The sequence below is a fragment of the Nomia melanderi genome, chromosome 11 (genome assembly GCF_051020985.1).
Source record: "Nomia melanderi isolate GNS246 chromosome 11, iyNomMela1, whole genome shotgun sequence".
NCBI lineage: Eukaryota > Metazoa > Arthropoda > Insecta > Hymenoptera > Halictidae > Nomia > Nomia melanderi.
This window is the reverse complement of record NC_135009.1, coordinates 13,630,878-13,655,469: the sequence shown is the minus strand read 5'-3', so window position 1 is coordinate 13,655,469 and position 24,592 is coordinate 13,630,878. Positions and strand designations below refer to the sequence as shown.

The 24,592-nt window shown below is 45.1% G+C and overlaps 2 protein-coding genes across 5 annotated transcripts; one reads left to right on the top strand and one right to left on the bottom strand.

The window, feature by feature from the left end:
• The first annotated feature begins 23 nt into the window (after positions 1-23).
• On the top strand, positions 24-16,896 carry LOC116432217 (uncharacterized). 3 transcript variants are annotated; one of them, XM_076372162.1, is made up of 7 exons: positions 24-168; positions 1,431-1,646; positions 1,717-1,947; positions 2,006-2,234; positions 8,147-8,188; positions 10,012-10,236; positions 12,714-16,896. In XM_076372162.1, exons 5-7 carry the CDS (start codon positions 8,173-8,175, stop codon positions 16,469-16,471), a joined length of 3,999 nt encoding a protein of 1,332 aa, XP_076228277.1. In that variant the 5' UTR covers positions 24-168; positions 1,431-1,646; positions 1,717-1,947; positions 2,006-2,234; positions 8,147-8,172; the 3' UTR covers positions 16,472-16,896. The 3 variants fall into 3 exon arrangements, with proteins under 3 accessions (XP_076228277.1, XP_031844632.2, XP_031844633.2); XM_031988772.2 differs by lacking the exons at positions 24-168; positions 1,431-1,646; positions 1,717-1,947; positions 2,006-2,234 and adding an exon at positions 2,898-3,046; XM_031988773.2 differs by lacking the exons at positions 24-168; positions 1,431-1,646; positions 1,717-1,947; positions 2,006-2,234 and adding an exon at positions 3,140-3,283.
• Positions 16,897-22,797: 5,901 nt separating this feature from the next.
• Positions 22,798-24,573, bottom strand: geminin (geminin DNA replication inhibitor). Of its 2 annotated transcripts, none has more exons than XM_031988801.2 (5): positions 24,265-24,573; positions 23,786-23,868; positions 23,557-23,681; positions 23,302-23,474; positions 22,798-23,225 (listed from the first exon to the last, which is right to left on the bottom strand). In XM_031988801.2, the coding sequence occupies exons 1-5, from the start codon at positions 24,316-24,318 to the stop codon at positions 23,166-23,168; spliced, it is 495 nt and encodes a 164-aa protein (XP_031844661.1). In that variant the 5' UTR covers positions 24,319-24,573; the 3' UTR covers positions 22,798-23,165. The 2 variants fall into 2 exon arrangements, with proteins under 2 accessions (XP_031844661.1, XP_031844660.1); XM_031988800.2 differs by having other exon boundaries at positions 23,786-23,901; positions 24,265-24,572.
• Between the last annotated feature and the right edge of the window lie 19 nt (positions 24,574-24,592).

The following is a 24,592-nucleotide window of genomic DNA, read 5'->3' as shown; positions in this document are numbered from 1 at the left end:
TCCCGGATGACGACACGAGACGTGACACGTGAGCGCGGATCGCGAGGCACGCGGGAGAGACTTCGACGCCGGCACTAGACGCGACGCCAATTGTTTCCCAGGAATTCTTCGCGGCGGCCCCGCGTCAGACCGAAATAAATCTGAACTGCGAAATACCCGTGGAATTTGGTAAATTGCAGTCGGCTCTAATAATACCTGCTTTCACCGGCGGTTTTTTCCATGGGGATCGCGGGAACGACGGAACTGCACGTTGATAGAGGTTCTGGGGGGTTCGTTGGTAGCTGACACGAGGTTCGCGGGACTTGTTCTTAGGGTGTTAACACGTTGAGCCCTGTGATAATGTGTTAACATTATTTTATTTTTATATTTTTATGTTTTATTTATATATTTAACCCTTTGCACTAGAGAGGTGACTTGACACCATTTGGTTTGATACAGCGAAACTATGAAGTTGAATATTTACTATTTTTAATTAAACTTTGCGTTGCGGTGTGAAATATTTAAATATTTGTACATAGTTTCCTTATTCTATATTATTTAGAGATTCGATGATGTGATTTGGCAGAGTCTGCAAAAGGTTTTGTATACTCTAGAGAATCTTCCGCAAAGTGTTAATTGCTGTAACATTTTAAATATGTATAACAAATCCAAACTAAAATGACAAAATCGAATTCCTTATTCTTTTTCGCAAGTTACAAATTTCGGTTTGATTGATGTTTGAAAATATATTAATATAATCACCGACGCTCGCGTTTTTGGTAGCTGAAATTTAGCCGGCTTTCAATGTGTTAACATTTGAACTATCAGTGAGAATGACACGTTTATTGGTTTCCTTTTGCGATTACTAAGGTATGAATACTTTTTTAATTGATTGACTTATAACGTCGTGTTAGGCTAGTGATGGAAATTTTGAACTGAATTTGAGAGACCCATTATTAATTTTTATAATATAAATAATTACTTTTCTATTATCAATCGGTAACCTTTGGAGTAAACGTAGATATGGAATAAATATGCAAATTTTTTCTTTCCAGTATAGTTCAGAAGTAAATCATAGGACGAGGGATTAAGGAATTACTAAATCTGCTTAACACTTCGGCTGCCACGTCACTCAAATTCAGGTGACACTATTATTTACATAAACTTCAACATTAATTTTCTCGGTGACGTAACGAACGAATTCTGTTAGATGCACGAGATACTAGAAACAGCAATCGTTACGAAGAATATTGACCTTTCAGTTTCAAGAAAATTCGATTGAACTTTCAACGAGTGTTTACTTGGCAAAGCGTTAAGTACCACCTAAGCCAAAACTTCACCCAATTCAAACCCGAATAACTACCCGTCTGCAGCTTCCACAAAGAAACTCTCAAAACTCAGTCCAAGTGTACTTCAAGTATCAACAAAATACATATTCTTCTCTATTGCAGGATTCCCAGACATCCACAGCAACCGACTCCCGGATCCCCAAAACCCATCAATCTCACCCGAACCAAGATAACATTTCCAATCAGCCGAACTCATCGCGTTATCTCGACCGTTAGCAGATCGCAAAGAATTTTCAGCGTGAATCATCCGGAGCAATGAAAAGCTAGCCCACGGTATCCGCCCACACGGTGCGCCGATCGTCCAACCGCATCGCTAAGGTCAGTGGTACCCGACTCGTTGAACCTATTAACGTGCAACCGTGCTTAAGCCCATTCACGATCTCCTCAGGCGAGGCAGCCGCGAAAATAGCTGGCAGCGGAGTAACCTGGCAATCGCTGGAGGAATCTGTCTCTACGGTCCGGCCAGGTGTCCGAGCAGAAAAGAGAACGACGGTGGCGCGAGGCGACGCCGAAAGGGCGCTAGAGAAGAGGAGAGATCTGGCAAGGGTACGCGGCTGTGTCCGGTACCGGTAGCGGAAGCCGCGCCGGCCGCGTCCACCTTGTCCCGCGAGAGAGCAAGGTATGCCGCGTCCAGGCCGGTTGGTCCATAGTGCCGGCAATAACCCGGTCTATTTCAGGCGGTCTAATTCGAGCCGGGTGACGGTAAGCTTTTAACGGCAGCGCTGGTAGCATCATCCACCGTCGCCGCTCTGCCACCACCACCGCCGCCACCACCAGCGGCTCCACCACCACCACCACCACCGACGATAACCACCGGAACGAGCGGTCCGGTGGCAGGCTACTCGCGCAGTCTCCTGAGCGCGTACGCTCCCAATACACCGGCTACCGCTCCTCTGGCTCTTCAAGGTAAACGAACATTGATCCGCTAATAATCCTCTTAACTCCACCCCGTCTTAAACTAACGCAAGATAACACAAGTGTCGTTCAGGACTGAAGATTAGCTTAATAATCGGAAGCCTATGTAAGGGTGGATCCTGCAAGATCGCGATCGAAATAGTACGCGGAGGTGCGAAAGGGGGAGGGACGGAGATTAGTCATCGTGTCGGGTACCAGGTGTGCGTCTGAAAGAGCCGACGCGGGTTTGGACGACTGCCGTGCCGCGTTTCCGATTCATCGTCCGGACCAAAATCGGCGGCGCGCCGAGACAAAGTGCGGCGTTCCCTTCTGGCAGCGTTCCCAACCGGCGGCCAGCCGACACCGAAAATCTCCCGTAATCCGCCTCGGGCCGAGAAGGTCGCACGGCACTACGTATTTCGGTAAAAAGCGCACCGGCGAAGGCCGACGAAGGTGCTTTCTCGAGGTGGCCATCGGGGAGTCGTCGTCCACCGCCGGTGAAACTCGCCCGGACTATTTATAAAGCGTGCTGCGAGCGGAGTCCTCCTCCTCGTGGCAACGCGCGCGCCGCGGCCGCGTGCGGCCCGCCCGACGCCGCCTAGCCGCCTAGCCGCCTAGCCGCCGCCGCCGCTTGCCTATCATGGTCGGACCGCGTGCAAACCAAACTGACCGGAACATCTCTCCTCCGTCTCGTCGTCCGCTTTCTTCACCCTCCCGACGCTTTTACTCTGTTCCATTTCTTTAATTGCGGAGAACGACCGACATTGTTCCGGCACCGTACGCCGGGAACCACGCGCGGCTTTCTACGCGGCCAACTTACCTCGGTTAGCGTGTCGGCCGAGAGGATTTTCTTTTATTTTATCGATACTAAGATTCAAGGAAGACACTTGGAGGAATCGTTTGTGATTCGGATTTATGGGTTTGCTTTGGTTTTTCGGTATATGGAATCGTTGGATGGTCATTGGTTGTTGCAGTCGCGATGGGATAGCTTTGTAGGTTGCTTTTCCTTTTGAGAGTTGTCTTTCGCTTGGATACTGTTCGCTGCGTTGCATCGCTCGATGGTACGGATGTAATGATTTATCTCTTAAAACTGTACTTTTTATTTTCATTGTACTTCGGTTAATCGTTGAATTGCATGGGGTCCGGTGACCAAATGGAATTACTATAGTTCACTTAGTTAACACTAAAACTACCGAGGACTGTGGCTTTTGAAAATTTTGCTGTAGAAACTCCAAGAGTGCATCTGTTCAGACTTTAATTGATTTACAATTCAATTTGCGTAGCGCTAAATGAATTTCTTTAATAATTTCTCAGAGAAACATTTGTTACCTAATAATTGCAAAAAGAAGACATCAGGCATGGGTCATTTGACCCCTCTGGTAGTTTTAGTGTTAAATTGAAAACATTTCTATATTCTAAATAATGTTAATGACATTCAGAACAGATGAAAGATTTAATATTTCCATATAGTTCACTCAGTTAAATTGAAAACATTTCTATATTCTAAATAATGTTAGTGACATTCAGAGCAGATGAAAGATTTAATATTTCCATTTTGTATAGTTTACTGTTTAAAACAGCATTCAAGATATTAATTACCATGAATATTATTTCATTCGAATCGTATCTTCATATTCAATTGTATGTTTCATACACCATAAGGATATTATCGAGGAATGACATAGTTCAACACACAAAGCAATTACAATTTTTCAGTAAAGATCGTTCCCATCAAATTTCTACGATCAACCGTACAACGAGTGTATTCACCGTAAACGTCTGTAGTCCATTGTTTTCCCCGAGCCGACGAATGTTCCTAAGTTGTTTCGTTCATCTAACAAGACTGCCTCGCTCGACAGCCTCCCGTTGGAACATCTTGTAACGGTGAAAGAGCTCCTGTTAGTTGGACGCGTCAGATTTTTCGCGGACGAGGGCCGGATCAGTGAAAAAGCCGGTTTATTTGTTGCTCTTGCGTTTCTTGCGTTCATCGGGCGGAATGAATGAGGGACGCGGTTGCGCAACAGACGTGGAAACATTTATTATCGCACGCGAACCAACAACTGGAGTGTTTATTTATCGCGTTCCGGAGGATACGCGGCCGATGGCGGTTACGCGCGAGACCCGCGAGGCGTCGGAGCGTTTTTATCCGCGGTGGACTTTTCTTAGCAGCGTCCTAACACGCGCGCGAATATCCTTCTTAATTTACTTCGACCGTTCTTCTCGTTTTCATTTCGTCCGTCGTGTTTACACCTTCGGAACGGCGAGGCGTTCGGACATTCCGATACACTTGCAACATCGACGTAATGTTCTAACAACACCGGCCGTTCCGAAAAATTCGCTGCGACTGCATGTTTACGGTCTCGCTCGGAAATTATTAACGTCTGGAATGGCTTTTCTCTTAATGCTTGTCAGTTACAGACGTTGAAATTTTAACACTGTGCTACTTGGAATTGTAGAAACTCCAAGAGTGCATGAGACTTTGATTAATTCAGCTTTCGTGTTGATGAATCTCTTTAATAGTTTCTCAGAGAAGCAATTTTAATCGTTGCAAATCTTGATTCTATATATTCAATATATTGTGAAATTGAAAAATGTACACCTAAAATAATTGTTATATTCAATAATTTCAATGATTTTTTATGATTATTTTTGATTAACTTATAAAATTTTCAATTCAATATCAAACGAAGTAAAATAGTTCTGTCTCTTAATTTATAGAAGATAATCAACTGTGTTAGTTGCGAAAAATATCGTTAATACTTTGTCAGAAAGTAATGAGTATTTTTAATGAAAAATATTGTCGAGTGCAAAGGGTTAAATTACGTCTTCATGTAAATGTTATTCCCGATGTAATTAAAATAATTGAATTTAATAATAGAGTATCATATGAGTTACATATATTAATTATTTTTGATCATAAATTTCCAATTTCTAATATTATTGAAATATATAGAATATTATTTGTAACACTTTGCCACATAACTGGAGCTTACAAATTACAAGAGAGTTGACTTGGAAGATAATTGATTTCGAATAGAAATTCTTCGTGACGTATGTAACTAGATAATAGTAATAATCAAAGAATTAATAATTGTTGCTTCGTGTGTTTGTTATAGAAAGGATAAATGATATATACGCCGATGTTTCTCGCGGCAGACGTGACGAGTATACTCGGACAGAATAATTTCTCCGTGCGACGTAACTGGAATCCCTAAATCCCGATCGACGCGTCACAAATATATATTATCGGCTATAAATATTTATACTTTCGTTTATAGCGGACTCGCGCGCGTCACGGGATCGCGATCCAAAAATTAATTCCGTCCGAACCATTATTTATAAACGGCTGTTCCTCTTCGACGGGTCCCTTACATAACGCGGCACGCAACGCTCTTTATTCACAAGAAAGATCATTGTCCTAGATTTTGACTAGAATTTATTACCCAAACATGGTCCACATGTCGTTCGTTGTTGAACGGGCTACCTTGCTCGCTTGTCGGCGAATTGGAGCAGCGACGAGCGACTCGCGGATATGTACGCTGCGTAATATTCATTCTGTTGTTAACACTAAAACTACCGGACTAGTCGAAATAACCCATTCCTGATGTCTTCGTTCCGCAATTATTAAGAAGACAATGGATGTTGCTCTGAGAAATTATTAAAGAGATCGATTTACCAATGCACAAATTGAATTGTAAATCAATTAACCAGTTAACTGTGGAATTTAGTTGGAAAAACCTCTCGTTCCGCGCGATACAATCGAAAAATGGAGCGTGTACTCGTCGAACGCAGGACGAATGCGCGTAGAGTATATTTTAATGAAAGGTCAGAGCGAAACAAAGAAGAATTACATGTTTATGTGAAAAAATAAAGAATTCATCGTTGAAAGAATTAGTATCATGTCAAGCTTTATGACGTGTATACTCGTCGAACACAGTTAACTGGTTAAAGTCTCAATAGATGCTCTTGAAGTTTCTACGGTGTAATTTCAAGGAGTCAATTTAACTTCTCGGTAGCTTTAATGTTAACACGTAGGCTAATTTTCAGAAAACTGAATTGTGATAGCAATTTTCACTGAGGTCAACTTATATCAAATTTTTCCAATACTGTGGTAATTAGCGAAGTTGCATAGCTAAGTGTCTATATAAAAACGAGATTTCTCGTTACCGGTCCGCAAGTTGTTAATAATCGGAGAAAGGAGACATCAAGAATAGATCGTTTTGACCTGTTCGGTAGTTCCAGTGTCAACCCTTTGCCCCACAATTTTTTGCCTGGAAAAATTCAACATTTTCCAACGAGATATAGTCGACATCGTTTGAAACTATTTCAACGACAATTCACAGATAAATTAAGCAAAGCTATTTTATCTCGATATTTCACATTGCAATAGAAAGCTCCATTTAAAATTCTAAACATTCACTTCATAATTTTAGTGTCAAATCGAATGAGTCACCTCTCGAGTGAAGGGTTAAAGTACCACAAAAAGAAAATATTTCATAAATTATGCAGAGCTATTTTATCTCAATATTTCACATTGCAATAGAAAGCTTCATTTAAAATTCTAAATATTCACTTCATAATTTTAGTGTCAAATCGATTGGTGAGTCACCTCTCGAGTAAAGGGTTAAAGTACCACACAAAGAAAAATCCGTGGCTCGTTCGTCGCCGATTCCGAGGATCGTGGAGGATCTCGCGAGCGCGACGCGTTCGGGTATCGGTTGTATCGAGGCGGGCACGTAACAAGCATCGGATCAAGCGGGACTTCCTAATTTCCGTATGCGCGAAAACGGGTCAAAGTTATTTTCGCGCGAGGCCTGCCGTGTTCCAAACAGCCGCCAACGCTTCCCTTACCGTCGCGGATTGCACCGGCTAGACCTAGAGCCCGTCGTTTAACGTCCGCGCCGGTTTCGCGGAAACGGAGAATCCCGTCGTTCAGCTGTTAAACGGCCGGCCGGGTCGCCGGAATAAGCCAGTCATCGAATAGGAGTAGCTCAATGTCGACGTGCTTGAAACGCCACCGCTAAATAGGGACAATATTCCTAGAACCGCGCTAGGCACTACCAGACACTTGTGATAATAAGCGGCGGACATTGTCCGACCGTGGAAGATTCGCCTGATTATCTTGGGGCTCGAGAGGCGGGGATCGATCGACGTTTCTAGGAGGATCGTAGGCTTGTTAGAATTGTAGCTTTTTAAATAGAGGATTTTTGTTGTTATTAACCCCTTGCTTTATAATTTACTTCTCATATTGCTTGCCCTAGAGTTTATTTCTCATCTTGAAACTTGGGAGGCGAGGATCGATGGACGTTTCTAGGAGGATCGTGGGCTTGTTAGAATTGTAGTTTTTTAAATAGAGGATTTCTGTTGTTATTAACCCCTTGCTTTATAATTTATTTCTCATATTGTTTGCCTTAGAATTTATTTCTCATCTTGGGACTTCAGGCGAGGATCGATGGACGTTTCTAGGAAGATTTTAGAATAGTAGTTTTTTAAATAGAGGATTCCAATTATTATTAACCCCTTGACCTCCAATATCGTGTCAGACTCATGATGAAAGTTCTCAAATTTGGAAGATCTAAGTGTTATTAATTCTTTTGAAACATAGGAGAAATAAGGAAATAAGAGATAGGAAATATTCTGGAGTAGATATAGAATAAGCATTAACATTTGTAATAGATGATTAATGATAAAGTAATTGTATCACTCATAGTTAAGAAACAAATTAGGACAAGGGGGTAATAATAATATAAACCCATGTTATGTCTCGTTTTTTAGAATATTTATATTATTTATAGAGAGAGAGAGGGGGAAAGCATAGTTGCATTATTTCTAGGAAACTATAGAACCGATTCCCTTCCGTTGAATCCCTGCCACGTCAATTTTAATGCGACGAATAAAACAAGGATGTTTGTTTTCGTTTCCAGGCGCCCAGTCGAAGCAGAGGATCAAAATGTCGGAGACGGAAGGTGAGGTCTTCTTTACGAGCTGGCGTCACGATGTTCTTTGAATATCTCTGGCCTAGAAATATTGAGTATCGTAAATAGATAATGAACGAGCGCACGTCCAGGAGCTCAGGGGAAAAAGTACGATGATCGAAGATGCTGAAACAGCAGACTCACTCGAGAACATTCGCCTCTTTCTTTTCTTCTTTCACGCTCTCTCTTTCTCTGTCTTCCTCTAATCTGGCAACGTAACATCATTAACGTAACCGTCCCACTCTCGTCGCTCTGATCTTTGTTTAAGATTGACGAAAATTAGTGCACGTGATCGCTGGACAAGCATCGTCCGCTCGCGTTACGCTGCGTATCCACCGAAGGAATGTTTAAATGTTTCACTTTTACAGAGAGATCCTTTGGATTCCTTTGCACCTGACAGGTTTTCACTAATGTTGAAATATTCGTTCTCTGGCGACATATGGACTGTGTTTCTCTGAGATCAATTTATCAATGATTTCTACGGTTATTAAGGAACGGAACTTGAGACAATCTTCACGATAATTCAAGTTGTCATTTAGTTTTATATAAATCATTTCTTCGATTCATTAGATAAATAGCAAAGTTCCATGTTAAATGTATAACTTCATAATTCTACAGATTCATGTATACTTGAAAATTGTTCACTAATGTTGAAATATTTGTTTTCTAGACATAGACTATGTTTCTCTGAAATTAACTTATCGATGATTTACACAGTAATTAAGGAACTATTTTCCTAATGAGGTGTAGACTGTTTCTTAAGACAATCTCCACGATTCTTCAAGTTATCTAGTATTAAATAAATCATTTCTTCGATTCATTAGATAAATAGCAAAGTTCCATGTTAAATGTACAACTTAATAATTCTACAGATTCACGTGTAAACCTCCCGAGTGCAAAGGATGAGCTTACCGTTGCATTTGTTTTTCACAAGGAAGCAGAGTGGACGAAGAGAGGAAAAGCTGTTCGTTCCCGAGGTGGACGCTCAGCCTAACATTGCTGTGTTCCGCTGCGTCGCGACACTCTTCACTAAATCATTACGAAAATCAGATTTTCAGAAACAGCTTTCGTTTTCTTTTTTAAATTGTCACGCGGTTTGGTTGATACTCTCCTTGTACTATGTATCTTTTATTTTCAAGTACTCATGTAACTTCGTTTATTCTGTTTACAGTAGTACCTCGGTTAACGTTAGAAACGTTAATGAAACACGTGTGGTTTTAAGTTACTTCTATAATTCACTAAATGATATTAACTCTCTCAGAATGAATCATTCTCTTCGAACGAACACGTAATTCTTCCATGACACTTTAATCTTTTATTCTAATATAAACACGTTGACTGCCACCGTCGCTGAAAACAATTATAACTCACAGGACTGACGTCGAATAAAAATATCCAATGACGTAAACAAGACAATATTTTAACATAAAGATAAATAAGAATTATTAATTTGCTACTACAGTTCTTATGTGATGTTATTATGTCACGAAGGTGTGATACATAAATAATATTTTTCGTGGCAGTCAACGTGTCAATCTCATTAATTCTCATCGCAGAGATTGTTCAAATTAAATCAACCCTTTGCGGACGAAAATTCAAACATCGAACGCTCTTTCAAGCTAAATTACACTTCTTGAATACTATCAAACAAAAATCAAATTCGACGTTCGTCCTCAAAGGGTTGACTGTTCCACGGTCAGCATTGAACGACAATGATCACGTTGCGTCAGCGTTAATCGAGGTATCGTTGAACGGGGCGTTACCGTAAAATTCCCACGGGTCCCGGCGATCAGTGAAACGAGCACGTTTTCCAGATATTCGAGGCGTGGTGGAGGGCAATGATTTCCACAGCATCATCGAGGAGGAGAGCGGCAGATCTAGTTCCGCGGACTATTTAGACACGTACGAGGACGTCCACAAGGGGATCAAGGAGTTGTCCGAGGAAAGCAACGGCGACGACTTCAGGGAGGACAGAGAGACGTTCGTTGAGGCGGTGAGGAGACCGCTGGAGACGGAGAGGAAGGAGATCATACAACCAGGTTCGTGAAGTATGGTAATTCATGGATAGATGGATCACCTCGAGAGTCGAGAGACGTATCTCTGTACCGTATCTCGAAATTTCCGAATTGTTCACGGAGAGTCTGACGGTGTGTTCTTAAGTTAAGAGAAAGAGGATCAAGAGCCAACTCTCAGGGGAAAAGAGATTCGTTTTTTTCACGTATATTTCTATGGAAAACACTGGAATCGATTGTGTCAGAAGAGCTACAATTGACGTGTACTTTCTATTCGAGGAGATATCGTTGCGTAAGTTTCTTAAAAAATCAAGGTAATATTGTGAAAATAGACGGTTTCTGAGTTACACTGGTAAGATTGATCGTTGATTTTTTAAGGGATTTCGCAATTAGCATTAAGCATAGGAGGATTTCTAACGCGCGATAGCTGTAAGGCTGACGTTGAAACGCTTAACGACGCCTGGACACAGAGTGCCCTGGATAAAACCGTTTTGTAACGTACGAACGCCGGCACTATGGACGTTCTAGATTCATTTTGAAGAGTGATCACGCTCTCATAAACACTCGCGGAGTTACTATGCATACACGCCGCCGCTCGAAAGTTTGTGTGTTTAAACGTGCGTCTTTTCAACGAGAAAATCCAAGCATTCGATAATAATCAGTTGTATGAAAATAATTCACTTTCCTGCGATGCCTAAAACGGTGGATCGGACTAGAGATGAATTCTCAGAGAAAGTTAATCGCGTTCTATATTTTGAAATGTGTCAACGATTATTTCAAACTGTTGGCGAACGAAGTGTCTATTGTGTAATAATATTAATAATGTCAATATAATATATATAGTAATAGTATTATAATATATTTTAATTTATATTAAAATATATACATATAATAATATTATTACTACTATATATTATATTATTACTAATATTAATATTATTACTTTATATTTATTATATATAATATAGTAATAATATTGTAATATATTTTAATTTATATTAAAATATTATATATATAATAATATTATTACTACTATATATTATATTAATACTATATAGTATATAGTATATAGCATATAGTATATTATATATATAATATTAATATTAATATTATTAATATATATATACAGTAATAAATACAAATATAAATAAAACTACTATTATACATATAGTATCACACACACTATAAATATAAATGACACTAAATACAATAGCGTGCACAACAGAATAAAGAAAGACGAACGATCCGCAAACCTTCGAGCGCAGGTTAGATCCAGAAGATCCACGGATCACCTCGAGTTCTCTCCCTCAAGGGAGACACGAGTCAAGTATCAGGGTACAGGTCGCGCGCGAACAATGATCAATCACGAACGAAAGAAACCTGGTGGACCATCCATCCTCGAATTACCTCGCAACCGATTCTCGGTTCGCGTCTCCTCAGTCCGTCACGCTCGCACGCGGGCAGCTGCGAGGCGTTGAACGAGCGACCGAAAATAAATCCCGCGGAGAATCCGGTGGGTTTTAAATAAAGAGCGAGCGCGCGATAGCCGGTCAACTCGCAGAGAGCCGGCCCCGTCGGTTTCGGCCTCGCGAAAACCCGTCGGACGTTCTGCTCTTCCGTTTCTCGTCCGACCGTGTCTAATTAACCCCTGGCCATTGTGTCGCCCGTGTAACGGCGATCGTTCACGTGTGACTGTAACCGGAATGAATGATCTCGAGAACGCCGCTGACATGTAACCGCGTTTCGATTTGGCCCGTTTAATTCCCGAGTGACGGCGAACGAATTCCCGACGATTCTCAATGGGGAAGATGGATCATCCATCGGGGGAGAATTTAACGTAATTTAATAAAAGATTCTAATTCACTTTGAAATCAATCGACACTCGCCTATTAGACGGACCTTACAAGTAGTCATAGAACATCGACGCTGGAACTACCTATGAGATTCCGTTATTTCCATTACCTTGTTTCTCTTATAATAATATTGTATATCCATCAAACTTGCAATAATGGTACTTGGTAGTTCCAGCGTCAAGCTACACCCAGACTGCGGATACCCGTGCAATGAACTGTATCGAGACGTGCCAGCTCCATTAAACTGTATCATCTCATCAAATCTCATTGCTGAAGTCCAGCCGCGGATCCGCAGTCTGCGCCGTTCGAGGACATTCGATCGGCCGGCCGAACCGTGTATAAATACCCCGGAACGTTCGATATCTCCGGCAAACCGAAAACGCCGATCGAATGTCGCCGAGCCGCGGCTCGTAGGCGAGACCAGAAGGCGAGCCGCGCTCGAAACGAGCATAGCGCGAGCAACAAGAGCGATCGAACGAAACCAAAACGAGGAGCCGGCCGAGAAAGTAAGAAAATCGAGTAACGGAAGGCTGGCGGAACCTAGAGAAGCGTGTCTTCTGCGCGGAATGGCTCCGTCGCTCTCGCGCCCCTCAAGGCAGCCGCTCAGGTGGCCCAGGGTTCAACCCCCGTCTCGTCTCGTTTCTTTTTCAGCGCGTGCGACGCCGGAAACGACCCCGGCACCTTCGTCATTGTCCGCCGACGACGCGAGCTCGCCGGGAGAGGATCCGGCCGACGCTGCGCCGCCGGCCTGCGATGGAGAACGCGCGGGGACGTCGGCGGCGGCCGAGTGGAACTCGCTGCCAGTCCTGGTAGAGCGTCTGCGGACAGTGCTAGAGCACTCTTTGACGTCGGGCAGCGAGCAGCCGGCTCGGCCGGTGCCCGAGGACTCCGGGGTCGACTCGGAGGAGGACCAGCGTCTGCGAAACTCCATGGAACGCGTGCTGGTGGACTGCAAGGGGCCCGAGCTGAGGAAGGACCTGAAGTTCCTGGAGGACCTGCTCTTGTCCGACATCCAGACCGCCCTATCGCGGCTGCGCGAGACCCTGGAGCGGATCGACGTAGCAGCACTAGCTAGAAACGGCGCTGCTTCCGACCCAAGTAGCAAATTGCACCTGCTGAAGCTGGTCTCGAGTCTGTTGTCCAGGCTGCAGGTGACCGAGGAGCCAACCGAGAAGCCAGCGGTGTTGCCTTCCACTTCTCTGAGCAGGAGACGCAGAGGCACGAGACACACCATCGGCGTGTCCGCGGAGGAGCTGGCCAAAGCTAGGAAGTGGCTGGAGGAGGAGAGGACGGGCTGCTCGTACGTCGAGGACGCGCCCTCGAAGGACAAGGAGCAAGCCAACGAGGCCAGCTTGGAGAAGAAGCCCGAGGAGGTTCGCGACAAGTGCGTGAAGGACGCTATCAACCAGCGGCAGGTGCTGGAGGACAAGAACAAGGAGATCAGGGAGAGCTACAAGGTGGCCCAGCCCGAGGACGCTAAGCAGAGCGAGGGTATGATTCAGTACAACTACCCGGAGAGTGAGAGTGCTGCGAGCAACGAGAGTGACGACAGAAGTCGCGTGAGCAAGCTGGCAGCGGCGCTCAGGCAGCGAGCGGAGCTGGCGGGCAGCAGGTACCCGGCCGCTAACAAGTTCACCGCGAAGAAGACGAAGATCAAGCGGGCGAACACTATTGATATACCCAGCTACCTGAAGCTGCAGGCCGAGAGCCTCGGCCGCGAGAACTCCGGCTGCGTCTCTCTGCGCAGGCCGATCAACGTCGGCGACAAGGCCGGTTTGAGTCCTGGCACCGCGGTGCCGACGCTGCAGCCGAAGACGGAGAACGACAGGAAGTTCCTGGCGCTGATCAACAGGAACGAGGCGCCGGCGAACGCGGCGGCCCCGTACAAGCCGTTCGGCTTCGCCAAGATGGACGCCTCGCTGGCGAACAAGAACTGGAACAGCAGGTTCTCCAACATCAAGACGACCTTCGACAAGCCGACCGGCAGCGAGGACAGGGAGAACAGGCCGTCGCTGAAGGACAGAGCGAACAAGATGTTCCCCGGGACCGCGCAGACGCAGGTTTACGGAGCGGAGTCGGACTCCAGGAGCTACGGCTCCACGGTGAAGGACACCGGTGGCTTCCGGCACGCGCCGTCTTCGCCGTTCAAGAAGATCGAGAAGTCGCCGGTGTCGCCGTTCAAGAAGACGGAGAAGTCCGCCGCGTCGTCGAAGGTCCCTCCGTCGTACCACTGGCCGAAGGCCGCGCCCGTGCCGACGAACACGCTGAAGGAGAAGGCGAGGATGATGTTCGACAAGGAGACGCCGGCGAAGCCGAGGATCGAGGACCAGGAGAAGTCCGCGTTCCCGAAGCCGCCGTGGCTCGAGAAGACGAACGGCACGATCACGGAGAACGGCCGCATCGACTACAAGTCGTTCTGCAAGCAGTTCGCGCCGTTCGTCGGGAAGAGCACCGTCGACGCGAGGAAGTTCGAGAGCCAGAGGCTGCCCGGCGTGGTGGACGGCAAGATCTCCTTCAAGATCCCCGAGAAGCAGAGCCCTCGGATCCATCAGCAGCCGGACCGCCGGGAGAGCGCCAAGGAGAAGTTCGCTCCCAGAAGCGCGTTCGAGGCGATCAAGGCGAGAGCGTTCGAGAATCAGAAGCCCCGCTACCCGGACGCTACGTTGAGAGGTAGCTCTTCGGTGGCAGTGCAGACCGGGGCCAACGAGGACCAGGACGAAGGACGCTCGTTCAAAGTGGCGCCGAAGATCTCCAAGGGATCTACGGCTTGCAGCAACGCGTCCGTGCAGACGACCGACCTGGAGAAGCCGAGAGCGGCCAACGACGCGGACGTTAACACCAACCTGGAGAGCAACGTTTACCATCCTGATCCTCAGAGGTTCGTGCTGGACCACAACCAGAACTATCGCACGGTTCCAGACGCGTTGAGTCCTCGGCAAGCCAACGACCACCGGAGCGTGCACCAGGAGGCTAGCCAGAGCTACCAGAAGCAGCCTGGAGTCGCAGACCCGAGGTACGAAGGTTTCCAGCGTATAGAGGATCACGGGAACGTGGAGGATCATTCCTTCGTGTCTGACGACCAGCCGGAAGTGCCGGAGAAAGCCGACTGGCCCGTGGAAGGCTCGACGTTCCTGGACGACCAGAACATCCAGAACCAGGACATCAGCTCGGACACCGGCGTGGTGACGCGCTACACCTGCGCGATCGCCACGGTCGCCTCGTCCGTCGACAGCCCCGAGCCCCGCTCCGAGGAGATGCTGGTCGACTCGCGAGCCTCCTCGACGCCGTCCCCGTCGCAGTGGTCCTCCAGGTCCAGGCCAGCCACCAGCGAGACCGCCACGCCCGAGGACGAGATCCGCAGACACAACCTGCTGCAGCAGAGCCTGGTCCGGCGCCTGCAGAACGAGATCACGTCCTTAAACGACGAGCCGCCGCACCCCTCCGTGAGTCCGAGTCAGTTCAAGCATCAGCCCTCGAGCCAACCGGACAACTACGCGAACCAGTTCAAGCCTCTCACTCAGCCATCCAGCCAACCGGAGAGTTACCCGGGCCAGCAGAGCTTCGACCAGCCCAGCTTCAGCCCGCCGAGTGTCCTGCCTCAGGCCTTCAATCAGCTCTCGAACCAGAATCGACCGGCTCCGAGTCACAGCGGTCAGGCCTTCAACCAACCAGCGAACTTCGACCGCCCGCCGGGCCCTGTGGCGTCCAAGTACGGGAAGTACCTGACCCCGGTGCCCCAGAAGAAACCCGAGAGGGCTCACTCTCCGGGTCCGGTCACCGCGAACCGGGTCGGCGCGCTGAGAGAGGCCTACGAGCTGTCGCCTAATAGTCCGCCGAAGCCGATCCAGAAGGAACGCTCGCCGATACCGAACGGCGTGGCCATCGACTCCAGCGACGAGTACCTGGTCTCCTGCGCGAACAAACCGTCCAGGTCCATCGTGCTGTCGAAGTCGGAGTCCTGGCACCAGCTGGCTCTGTCCAATAGCTACCCCCGTGCTCCCAAAGTGAACGCTCCTGTAGCTACGCCGTCGAAGCTGCCGTCGCACCCCAAGCCGCCTAAACCGAGGTCGCCGTCGTCTCAGAAGCTGCGGTCCAAGCAGTTCGAGGCGTCCTCGATGGCCGACAGCGTGAAGAAGATGGAGGACAAGATCAGACAGTACTTCGACAGCCCTGCAGAGCCTGTTGATACGAAGGACCATAAGAATCGGCGGTCGCCTAGGATGCTGCAGAAAACCATGGTGGGCCTGTCCCGGAGCCGCACGATGACGGGGATCCCCGACGAGAGGCTGAGACTGGTGATACCCAGCGAGCAGGCGCCGCTGTTGAACGTGAACACCGCGGATGTCGACAAGGTGTTCGACGACCTGTTCGAAGAGGCGACCAGGAACGATGTCCGCCATCAATGCTGACCGAGGGTCGTTCTGTCGTCCCCGACTTGCCGGGGAATCAGCCGCGATTACCTTGGCTGGGACCGTTCCGCTTGGTCCAGCCGGTCGCTCCTTGAAGATGATGATGCTGATGATGATGATGAAGATGATGATGATGAGGATGATGATGAGGATGTTAACGATGGTGATAGTAACGATGTCGAAGAGGAAGAATCGTTCGGCAACGAGCGTCGCGAAGTATCTTCCTCCTCCCTCCCGTGTGTCTAGTCTCTTAGTTCCTCTGTCGCGTTGTGAAACGTTCGCCGCGAGAACCGAGTGCCATAGACGTGACTGTACAGAACGGAGGAGATGCTAGAATTAAGGGACTGAGATATTCTTGGCGAAGGGACCGGGACGAGAGGAACCGCGCGCCGGGATCCGGCGGGCGGAGAATCGAGAGAGGCGTTGTTTAAGTTCCCAGGACACCTCGGCAGGAGCAACAAGGATCGGCGATCTTTCGTCGTCGGCGACCGAAGGGGTCGCTGGAACGATCGAGGGAACAAGACTGAATGCATCGCAGAGATTCGCGTTCTCGTTCGGGCACGAAGGGGGCGCGTGTGCTTTTCCAATCTTTCTGTCCTTTTTTTTTCTCTCTCCTTGTTCTTTTCGTTGACATTGTTGTTGCTATTATTTTTTTTCTTTGTTTCTTTTACTCCTTTTCTCTTTTTTTTCTTTGTCTTCTTCTTCTTCTTCTTCTTCTTCCTCTTCTTGTTCTTCTTTTAATAAGCCTCGAGTCGCGCGCTGCGAACACGTTTTGCGGACGGACGTTGAGAGTCGTGCTAGAAGGTCGTGCCAAACCCCGAATAAAGCAGTGAGTCACAGCCCTTCATCTTTGTTGATCCTTTTTTGCCGCGCAGTAGCGTGTTAGCTTGCACCATTACGGACTCTGCACGAGTTTAACAAACGTAGCACCTTCGCGAACTGGCGCGAAGTAGAAAACCTTATTAGAGGCGACACGCGACACCTGCACACGCTCGAACACACTCAGACACGCACAACATATACAGATACACACGCGTGCACACACGGTTACCGTTATCTTTGCTCGCCGCCGCCGACACTCCTCGCGGAGACGGAAGATCGGTGGCCGGGTGATCCGAGATCGACGTCAAAGACATTGAAGACATCAAAGACGCTTGCAATTTCAAAGTAGACTCGACGCGGAGGTGCGCTAATTACGAAGTTCGTATCGGCGACGTGCAATAAACAGATTTTCTTTGAATAATTCAGCATAACGATCAGCAATTGTAACAGAATTCACCTGAGAGGAAGTTTTGTTACACGAGTCGTTACACCAGTAATTTTCGCACCGACGCGTTATTAACATCGCAGCTTCAGCTACGTAGAACTTTAGTTATGCAGATAGTCTAGGAAGTATTAGAATACTGGAAAAATGCTCCCTCTGAACTAGTTGCAGCGACACTAGAACTACTGGATTAGGAATGATGTTCGTGTGATTATTTGATAATTAATATCTTGATTACCCTAAACTTCTTTAACCCCTTGCCTTATAACATGTCAGACTCGCGATGAAAATCTAATAGTATTTATTTTTCTCATAAATTATTACTCGTCTATCAACTTCTAACGTTTGTAGCAAACGTAGACATAGAATATGTATAAGATTCCTTTGTTTCTACTAAATCATTGACAATAACTCTTTTATAGCTCGGTTGAGAAATAAATAGGGCAAGGGGTTAACCATTGAATTCGCTAATATCCAGAAAATCCATCGAAATCTCGTGGAACACGTACAAAATCGTTTCTACAAACGAACTCGATTCAATTAGTTCCAGTGTTAACGCCTCGGTCCGACCTCAGAGGTCAAGGTCGCGATCTGTTCGTCCAACGAGCCCGGAAACCGTCTCCCCGGTTTCCTCTCCTCGGAGGGAGCGATTTTCCGCTTGTCTTTTCTCCTCTCTCTCCCGTCGATCTCCGTTTCCATCGAGGAGCAGCCCCGGCGATCGCAAATCACCGTTCGATCGACGAGAATATAATTCGTCCTCTATCGGCGCAAAAATAGCCGCGTCCCGGCGCACGTGCATTTATTTGGAGATTGTAAACATTCGGGACACGGGCCAGCCAAGTTTCCAAACGCTTTATTCGCGGAATAACCACGGCGCGGTATCTTTCCTCCTGGCGTGGTTCTCTGGGGCTGTATTTGCCGAATTGTAAATCCAGCGTGGCCGAGAAACTGCGCCGCCATTTTGGTGTCCACGCGGGTACCGGTGCGTGGCCTGCTGTGTGGGTGTGCGATCGCTCGCACGCACGCGTACCCGCTGCACACGGGGCCGCCGGGGGAGGATTTTGTTCGAGCAACATTTAGGGATGGGTCCGATGTTAATTTCGAATTCTCTGGAAACACGTGATTGAAGCTTCGCGAGCTGTCGGAACTGTTGGAGCTTTCGAAACTGATCTTATTTTGCAGTGGGAATGTTGACAGTTTGTTTATTCTTAGATCTAATCTAATTCCCTTTATCTATTATTTATTATAATTCTGTGTACTTGACGTATTCGTGGCCAGTGTTTATTTCAGTAGCAATCTTCGTAGTTGCAATATTTTAGTAAACGAATCCGTTTTTAGATTTTATGATTCGATATGAAAACGTATGTTGATTTAATTGTTAATATGTTAATCTCGTACTAGTTACTTAGCTCGTGTAATGTTTTACTATCGACAGTTTGAAAGAAACATTTTACTTCAAGTGGAAATTTCATTTGAAGGTAACACATTGATAATAGCGAAACAGTTTGCTTTGATTCGTGGGTAATGAACATTGATTGTTCAGTTAGTCTAGAGATCTCCATCGAGAGTCTCACTCGACATTGTACAGCAAGGGGTATTCTTTGTTCTATATTAGCACTGATTTTATTATCAGTTTATTATCAGTTTCGAGTGTTCCACGAGAGAAATGCGAGTTTTTGTATTGTCGAAGCTCGAAGCTTTTTCGTATTAAACGTTTCGAGGTTTCGATGGTTCCAGCGACCCATCCCTAGACCATCTATACGAGCACACCAGCCTTTTTAACGTTTTTCTTGGGTTTCTTTTCTTCTCTCTCTCTCTCTGTTTCTCTCTGTTCATTTACTTTCGGCTGAACGAAGCTCCGCGTGTTTTAATTCTTCATTAATGATTTTCTTTTCCTTTTATCTCACGCTGTTTTTGCTCGTGGAGCGATTTCGTCATCGCCTCGTTGCAGCTCGCGTTAACTGAAAGATGAGTTCGTCTCGATCGAATCGTAAATAGTATCCCGTTTCCTTTTCTCTTCGAACTTTATCGGTTCGGAACGGTTTGCGATTAATCGTCGTCGATTCGACGGATGCTTCCCGTTCCCGTTGGTTCGATTGTCCTTTGCAACAAGATGAGAAAAAATGGTTAATTTGCGTACGAACAAAACGAAAACAAAAAACAAAAGAATTGATTCGATGGACCAAGGAATCGCGACGAGGTTGAGAAGCGAAAGGTGTCTGTTTTTTTTTCTTCTTTTTTTTGTCTTTTTTCTGCCAGATCCTTCTAATAATTCTCACATTCGAAGCGATTTATTGACAAACGTTGGTTTTTCTTTCGAAACATAGGCATAGAGCGATGATTAACAAACTTTTTGGTTTTTCTTTTGGTCCGATGACAGAATGCGTGATCAATGATAAAACCCTAACGTTTGCGCTGACGATTACACGATCCTGATCGGTTCTCCTGCTTGCTTAAAATCGCGTCTTCGTTTTTCAGCCCGCAAGAAGCCGCTATCGCCGTTTGCCAAGTTTCGTGAACTCGACAGACAAAATAGCGCCGCTTCGTCACCGAGGTAATTAAAAACAATTTACGATCGCCGCTTGTTTATAACGCATCACTCTTCCTCTTCAACTGTTCTCAATGATTACTGACTCATCGGCGAACTATTTTCGCTTGGTAGACGTAGACGTCCATTTAAGAACATTAGAACATCACGGTCTCGATGCTACTTATCTATACAATCCGTTTTATTGCGTATCAAATTTACTACACACTACCGACGTCCAAACAGTTCAGACAAACATCACGCTGGGAATACACAAAGCAAAGACGCATTGACATCACCGGAATACCGTGATACTTAACACTAAAACTACCCAGCAGTTAAATTGACTTTTTGGAATTCCTCTGTAGAAACGTCAAAAGTGCATCTATTGAGACTTTAATTACTTTACCATTCAGTTTGCGTATTGGTAAATCAGTTTCTCTGATAATGTCTCATCTGTTATCTTTTTAATAATTGCAGAAAGAAGAAACCCGTCTGGTAGTTTTAGTGTTAACCCTTTGCAGACGAATTTTGATTTCATATTTGCAATACTAAGTCGCAGACAAATGATTTAATTACTAAAACAGCAAGAGACTAATACGTAGTTTCCCTTTTGCAATTATCTAAGCAATCAGTATATAATTTAGCTCGATCTGCTGACTTCTATATTTCAAAGAATCTTCGTCCGCAAAGGGTTAAACGGTTACAATTCCATTTGACAAGAAATGATCTACAGAAACTTTCTTATTCGAGTCGACATGAAACAAACGCTTCTGCACACGGTATTCCTTATTTCCACCCTTTGTAAGTAAACAGAAACAGCAGGGTTCGCACGCATGCTCGCATTTAGTTGCAAATCCGCGTAGCTCGGGGGTGCCGGTTCTTTCAGAAGCTTAACGCGTGCCTTTTCTTTCTATATTTAGTCCCGTAAAGTCACCGGCAACAGAGTTTCGATTCAAGTTTACCGAGCCAGCGGTGAGGGACAACGCGGCCCAAATAAAAGAGAGGCTACTGGCGTGGTGCCGTTCCAAGACCAAAGAGTACGAGGTAAATCCGCGTTGTAAAATGGTTATTTACAGAAACGCCGGTTAATTGCGTGTCACCGGGTAAAACTGATCCGCAGCTGCTGTTCCGCGGTTGCGACACCGTTCCCCGAAACGCCTAGCGCGCACCACGTGCCTCTCCGTCTATCCCCAATATCTCTCTCTCTCTCGTTGCAGAACGTGCAGCTGGACAACTTCTCCACAAGCTGGAACAACGGACTGGCGTTCTGCGCTCTGCTCCACCACTTCAGACCGGAAGCGTTCGACTATTATTCTCTACGGCCCGAGAACCGCAGAATGAACTTCGAACTGGCGTTTACGAAAGCCGAGTACGCACAGCGCAGTTCCTGAAAACCGAGTCGTTGAATCATTGTTTACACGTTGAATTCAGATGCTTCTGGTACTTGCTTAATAGGCCGCGGACACTCGGGCGAATTCCTTTCCCGACAGATCATCCTTTACTTTTGTCAAGTAGCACTGAAGATGAGGAGTCGACTCGTCACTATTTTCAGTGGTTTTTCATTGTTTGCTTGGCTGATGATCCTTGGATCTATACCCGTTGTACCGTGGCATCTGAAACAACGGAAATTCTGTAGTAGCTGTACGATCATTCATTCCATTGTTTAGTCGCTGATATTTTTAGGGGATCGGAGAACGAATTGTGATAAGGTCTGACCTTTAAAATGTACCTTGCAGCGAACTCGCCGGCATCGCGCCGCTGCTCGACGTCGAGGACATGGTGATGATGCGAAAACCAGACTGGAAGTGCGTCTTCACCTACGTCCAGTCCATCTACCGTCGCTTCAAGGACGAGGATTAGAAGGACTGACAAACTTGGCGCTCCTCGATAGCGTTTCGCAGTGCAAACCCGACGTTCACCGGCTCCCACGAGACGGTCCTGCTATCCGTTTAATTGGTAATTAAAGAGGAAACGGTCACATCCCCCGACGCGAGACCGAGATAATAAAAAAAAATAGGAAAAAAAACAAAACACAAAAGAAAAGATGAAAAAAGTACACTCACAAGCGAAGCCCTCCGTTGCGAGAACAGTGAATAACGTAAACGTTCGCTTTTGCGTGTTCAGCATTCAGTAACGTGTCCAATAAATTATTCACGCACGACTTCTGGGCAGCCTTCCGAACTTTTGTTACTTTCCGCTAAGGTTTACGATGATGGTGCAGTAGATAACGGCTTCCTCGAACACGCAGTGCTCTGTGACTAATGTGTCGACGAAAACACTGGTCATTTGCTGCCGAAACCGATATTACCGTTGATATTTTTTCAATGAAACTCAAGGTGTTTTATGCCAAAGATTTGTGAAATAAATACGTGATATTAACAATCTCTTCGTTGATGCTGTTACTCCCCTGGAACGAGTTCTGTTGAAGTCCTTTAGACGATTATGGTAAATTCAGTATACTGGATGGTTACTGAAAGAATTAAATAAGCACTAAATTTAAAGTCAAGCAGAGGGTATCGATGTAGAATTGAATTTTAGAAAACCTGTTTATTAATCATTATTAAAATTCTGTCTATATATATGTACGTAATAATATAAGTAAAACTTTATGAGGTAAATGCGTTTCGACGTAACGGCCATAGTGCTACTTCATATACATATGCAATTACAAATGGATTTCGTTTCGTTTACAAATTTAAATGACACTGATATTAAATATAACTAATTTAGGTATAGGTGCTCTTTTATTTTACATTCAACGAAGTTTTACTCAGACTTTTTGCTATGCTGCACGCCATGTCCATGACGAGAGCATTATAATGCCTCCAATATGAAGACACTTATTCCTATATATTAATTCATAAGGCACCAGAATTGGCACTTGTTACACAAATATTAAATTACAAAGTACTATCTTCCAAAGAATTGTTTATATCATTTCTGTCTTCTCCAAGCATTTCCTGGAACAAATATTATGTTCAATTGAATGTTCAGGATAAATTAAACACTGCAAACAGAGATAGTCATTAGAAATACCTGAAGGACTTCAACAAGAGCTCTGGACTCGTCCAACATTTCCTTGTAAACGCGATTCTCTTCTTCTAGTGATTCCACACGATCGGATAGCTCTTTATTTTCTTCTAAAGCATCTTCAAGTGCTATCCTTCGCCTTTCTGCTAAGACCTCCCAATAATTTTCACTAGGTCCAGCTGTTATGAAAGAGAATGAAATATATTTAAAATAAGTAAAAATAGAATACATCTGTCTTTCTGTTTGTTTAACTGATAATACCTTCAGATGTTAAATCCTCAACTTCTATTTTAATCTTATCTCCTCTTGCAGTTTGGACAGCTTTATCTTTGAGAGTAACTTTTTTACGTTTTGTAGCATCGTGTTTTGATTTTTCTGTCACTTCACTAAAATGTAAAACCATCATTGCGTGAGATACTCAAGAAGTACTTTTACTTTTATAACCATTTGTATAACATGTTCTATTAAAAAGCATACAAGTTTTACTTACGGTTTAAGTGCCTCTTTTGTAGACAAAGCAGATCTAAGCATCCTCCCACCACCAACTAAATTTTCTTTGTCAGTGGCTGCTGGCTGCAAAACGTGCAAAGACTTTCTGACCTTATCCTGTTTTAGTAAAAGAGAAAAGTACATAATATACCTTGCAGCCTTTAAATGCCATTAATTAGCATAAACACAGTGCTACATGGATATTTCATAAATAGAAATAAATCAATTGAAATAATGTTGAAATCACATCGTATGAAATAGGATAGAGCCATGTTGAAACAATGAATTGTATAAAATTTAAAATATTAAATAAAAGTCTCGAAAACCAACTACTGATACGTGATGTGTATACTGCACGTTAATGAGATTGTTAAGGATGTGGAAATACTGGCACGATCGATATCGAACCAATGATTTTAAGTAATCACAAGAAATTTAATAAATATAATACAAAGAAGAGAATCTCATTTAATTACTAACCTCAGCCGGAATAATTTTGGCGCCAGGTACCTTCGCACCACCTCCAGGTTTCATGATAGTGGCCGTTACAGACGCAAGTCAGAAGAATCAAACGAAGAAAAACTAGTAACGGTAATCGGCCGTTAAGTGAGCAACTAGCAAATTACTCCTTCTACTCCGAAAATATGATATTTACGAAATAAATATTTGAATATTTCCAATTTCCGATTCTACAAAAACCCAGCGTCGTATCATCTGCGCAACGAACACCCGTACCCACAACGCTATGTTTCCCGCGTTTAGTGCATCATTAACTGCTAGGTTCTTAAATCATGATAGTGGTAACAAA

What these genes read in the sequence shown, in the direction of transcription:
- LOC116432217 (XM_076372162.1), top strand. An exon ending in GAAGGAGATCATACAACCAG is followed by an intron (nt 10,237 to 12,713) that starts GTTCGTGAAGTA and finishes TTTCTTTTTCAG; the next exon opens with CGCGTGCGACGCCGGAAACG.
- geminin (XM_031988800.2), bottom strand. Translation starts at nt 24,318, where the DNA reads ATGAAACCTGGAGGTGGTGCGAAGGTACCTGGCGCCAAAATTATTCCG. An exon ending in TGAGGATTTAACATCTGAAG is followed by an intron (nt 23,475 to 23,556) that starts GTATTATCAGTT and finishes CTTTCATAACAG; the next exon opens with CTGGACCTAGTGAAAATTAT. An exon ending in CTCTTGTTGAAGTCCTTCAG is followed by an intron (nt 23,226 to 23,301) that starts GTATTTCTAATG and finishes TATTTGTTCCAG; the next exon opens with GAAATGCTTGGAGAAGACAG.